This window comes from Elephantulus edwardii, unplaced genomic scaffold (genome assembly GCF_000299155.1).
Source record: "Elephantulus edwardii isolate Elephantulus edwardi_28Jun2011 unplaced genomic scaffold, EleEdw1.0 scaffold00045, whole genome shotgun sequence".
NCBI lineage: Eukaryota > Metazoa > Chordata > Mammalia > Macroscelidea > Macroscelididae > Elephantulus > Elephantulus edwardii.
In genome coordinates this window covers 8,609,647-8,614,071 of record NW_006399795.1, presented here as the reverse complement: position 1 = coordinate 8,614,071, position 4,425 = coordinate 8,609,647, and the positions used below count along the sequence as shown (strand labels likewise).

General features: G+C 47.7%; 1 protein-coding gene across 1 annotated transcript in view; it reads left to right on the top strand.

The window, feature by feature from the left end:
- Positions 1–4,425, top strand: part of THAP3 (THAP domain containing, apoptosis associated protein 3) — a 15,259-nt gene that overhangs the window by 4,073 nt on the left and 6,761 nt on the right. The window contains exon 2 of the mRNA XM_006885915.1: positions 2,499–2,691. Within this exon, the coding sequence (XP_006885977.1) occupies positions 2,499–2,691 (193 nt within the window). The remainder of the gene's footprint in view (positions 1–2,498; positions 2,692–4,425) is intronic.

The following is a 4,425-nucleotide window of genomic DNA, read 5'->3' as shown; positions in this document are numbered from 1 at the left end:
TTTTTTTTTAAAAAAAAATTTATTTTTTAAAATTTTTTTTGTGTGTGTTTATGTTCCTCCTTCTCCAGCAGAGCATCTGGTGGATTTGAACCGTGCACCTCTGGGATTGCAGTGCACCTTCTTGCCACTAGACCCCAGAGCTCACCATAGCCTGTGTTCTTAAGCCTATTTTACTCAAACCCTTGTCCACACTACACTCATAGACTGGCTCTGTCAGGGTCATTGGTGACCCTCCTGTTATCAAATCCAGGGGTCGTTTCTCTGTCTTTACCTTCACTGACTTCTGCAGCATTTGCCACAGCTGATCCCTGACCCTCTGAAAACATTCTGCTTGGCCTCGCAGACACCATGGCTCTTCCTCTGCCACACGCCTGCTGTTCGCTTTGCCGAGGCCTCTTCATTTCTAATGTGGCACTTCGGAGCATCTCCGGTTTGGGACCTGGCCCTTCGATCTTTGTCACACTTGTTCCCCAGCACAGTGGTACCACTCCAGCCATAGTCTTACTGCTGCTGCTGAAGGGATGCCTTGTTGGCATCTCCAGACATGCAGGTCCCTCTGCCCACTCAACTTCAGCACTTACGCATCTAAAAAGCACCTCAAATTTAACATCTAATACCTAAGGACAAACTTTCCATCCCCCAACTATTTCCCTTCTACAGCCCATTTCAGCACATGAGATTTTTGCAGGTGCACCTGATCCAGGCCATGAGCTTCACAATTACTTGCTATGTATCAGAAAGCTAGACAGTGACTAGGGATGATAGAAGGAGAATTGATTGCACTGCAATCCCAGAGGTGCGTGGTTCGAATCCACCAGATGCTGTGCTGGAGAAGGAGGGACAATCTCCTCCTGTACCAGTCAGATCTGATTTGACGGTACACACACACACACATAAAATAAAAAAAAAATTTAAAAAAAAGAAGGAGAATTGATGCCTTTGAACTGTGGTGCTGGAGAAGAGTATTGAATATATAATGGACTGCTAGGAGAACAAACAAGTTTGTCGTAGAGAGGGTGAGACCAGGCTGCTTCTTGGAGATAAATAAAGGATTTTGAAGCTTCATCTGACATACTTTGGGCATGTTGCAAGTACGAACCTGTCCTTAGAAAGGACATCATGCTCGGGAGGGTGGAGTGACAGTGCAAGAGAGGAAGACCCTGGATGAGATGGATGGATTCAGTGACTGGTGTAACGGGGGTAGGTGTGGCAGAGACAATAAGGTTGGCACAGGATAGAGTAGAATTCAGAGCTGTTCTACATGGGCTTGCTATGAGAGGTAAGCAACTTGACGGCACATAACAAGAAGAAGTTCCTCCTTAACTAAAGGTGCATCTGATTCAGGCCATACTCTTTCTGATCACTTGCTATGTATCAGAGACCTGGACAAGAATAAGAGAAAAAGAATTGAAACCTTTGAGCTATGGTGTTGGAGAAGAGCACTGAACATTCTGTGTACGGCCAAGAGAACAAATAGATGTCTTGGAGAGGGTGCAGCCAGAGTGCTGTTTGGAGGCGAGAATGAAGCTTTGCCTCACATATTTTAGGCATGTTGCTAGGAGGGACTATTCCTTGGGAAGGACATAATGCTGGGAAGGGTGGAGGGTTGGCAAAAGAAAGGAAGATCCTTGACCAGGTGGATTGATATGGTGATTGCTGCAGTGGACTCTTGAGTGTCGAAGTGTGAGGATGGCACAGGCTAGAACAGGGTTCAGATCTTTTGTTCACAGGGTCGCTGTGAGTCATACTTGACTACACCTAACAACAGCAGCAGTTCCTCCTTGGTGACTATCAGCAAACTTTACTGTCTTCCTGTCAAAATCCCCCATAGACATGCCCCCTGATTCCCATCTCCATTGCTGACCCCTTGACCCTAGGTGCCCTCTGGCTGCCAGTGTGGCCTCAGGTCCATGGGACCCCATGCCATCTGCCCCTGTGCCTTCCTTACCTGTCTCTAGCTCCGTTCCTGTGCTCACTCTGTCCCAGGCTCCTCCCGGTCATGGCGCCTTGCTTTTGCTCTGCTGGTTCCCTGCCCACTGCCCTCAGCCTCTGCTCAAATATCCTCTTCACAGTGGCCTTCCCTGACAACCCAGTGCTTCCTGGTAGCTCCCACCATTTGGTTCCGTCGACAATTGTGTGGTGTAGTGTCTGCCTTCCTGGAGAGGAGGCTGCACCAGGGCAGGGGTTGGTCCTCCTCACTTGTACTTCCCAGCACCACACACTCAGGGCGGACACAGCAGGCTCTTGAGTGACAGGTGGCGGCCCAGCTGCAGACGACACTTCAGAAACATCATCGCCTCGGGCAGCCCTTGGCTGGAGTCTTCTGGTCACAGGTTTTCTTTCAGGGATGCCCTTGAGGCCACAGCAGAAGCTTCCAGGAATCAGGTTGCGCTGAACAAAGGTCACGGAACTTTTCAAGTTGTCCGGTAAAGTCCTCTGGGATAATGTGGAGATTCAGCCTCGTCAGCCCTCCACTGTCTCCTTTCTCTGCCTCGCAGGTTCCCGTTCAGCCGCCCGGAACTGCTGAAGGAATGGGTGCTGAACATCGGCCGGGGCAACTTCCAGCCCAAGCAGCACACGGTCATCTGCTCCGAGCACTTCCGACCCGAGTGCTTCAGCACCTTTGGGAACCGCAAAAACCTGAAGCACAATGCTGTGCCCACGGTATTTGCCTTTCAGGACCCCATGCAGGTAGGACCTCCCATTGCTGGTCACCCCCTTGGAGCCAGTGTGTACGGATTTCCCCAGCCTTGAAATAGGGGGTGAGGCGGAAGGGAAGGCATTTTCAGGTCAGTGAAGGCCAAGAACTGCAGTGAGAGCAGCATTAGCCTCTGGGACCCAAGACCCACTGACTATGACTTTGGCTGTGAAGTAAATTGTCATAAAGCCACTTGCTTCATAACAGTTACTGCTGAAGAAGCTGGCTGACAGATGCTCCAAGTACTTATCCCTTGATCCATTTACTTTTTCTGGGTCTCCCAGGGGCGCGAGGCCACACGCTGATAACTGGTGCTAAAATGGTAGACACAGCTAGTGCCCTTAAGCAAAGTGTCCAGCCTTTAACTGTGGGATGGTGTTGTTTGGACAGGTAGGCAATGACTTGATGTTTGGGTTAAAACTCCAGCAGTTAGGTGCTGTTGGTCATCCATGTATAGATGAGAAGGTGTGGAGAGGTTGGGGAATGACAGAACATGTGCAGTGGAGGGGGCCCCTTTGTAGGGTTTAAAGGGAGCTGTTGGATGGAGAATGTTGGATCTTAGAAGGGAGGATGGTGAGACATTTCATGTCCTTTGCACGTGTTACCAGGAGAGACCAGTCATTAGAGAAGGACATCATGCTTGGGAGAAAAGGAGTTGAGAAAGATGAAATGAATGCAGCGGGAGGTTAAAACACAGTGGTCATTGTTCTGTGTTGTACGCTGGGTAGCGAGCCATGAGTCGAAATGCACTCACTGACGCCAGCAGCAACACCACTTCCCGCTGGGAAGTTCCTAAAACATGCAGGCCAGGGCTGAGTACTTTCCAGTGCGTGTGGGAACACATAGGCGGTGGAAACGAGTGCAGTCCTGGAATCATTCACCTAGATTCCAGATGCCTTAGAAAATATTGCTGAAGACCAGACACAAAGATCTTGAAAGAGAAGCCGAAAACATTGCCAACACAGTGTAGAATGCAGAATATGTGTGTTGGTTATATGGAATGAAATATTGCCGGATTTTTATCAAAGGACTCATACTGTCCAAGATTCAGGAGGGAAATGTAAAGACTTGCACACACCGTGGCCAATCCTTAGTAGGACATTTATCATTTAAGAGTAAATTTTGAAAACGTAGTAAGATCCCGCCCAGTGCTGATAATCAGGCACTTCACCACTGCAGAAGCATCGGGAAAGGGAATGACATGACAGAAGTGTGCCCGAAATACTGAAGATCTGAGATCAATTTTGAGGAACCACATAATACTCCATTATCGACATACTTGAATCTTGCATGAAAAAGAGCAAAATTCTGTGGAGTACTTTAACTAGAATTTCCTTCTTAAACAATGTGTTCTTCCCTGATGAAGAATGAATGAAGGCATCTGTGAAAATAGTGCAGGCTTTTCCTAAGGACTTAAACACAAACTTTTATGGAGAAGTGTGCCCATTGATTCTTATCATAGAGCCAAGTCTACAGACTCACAGAAGACACATTTAACTCATGTAAGCGTGTATGGAAACCCTCAGCAGACAGCAGTTCAAGAAAGAAGACTTGATTCCGTATCCTTATTATGTCTAGAAGTAGCTATTGTTCACAGTTTAATTCTGCAAAATTATGGAAGAATTTTTTTTTTTTAATTATTTTTTTGTGTGTGTACCGTCAAATCGGATCTGACTGGTACAGGAGGAGATTGTCCCTCCTTCTCCAGCAGAGCATCTGGTGGATTC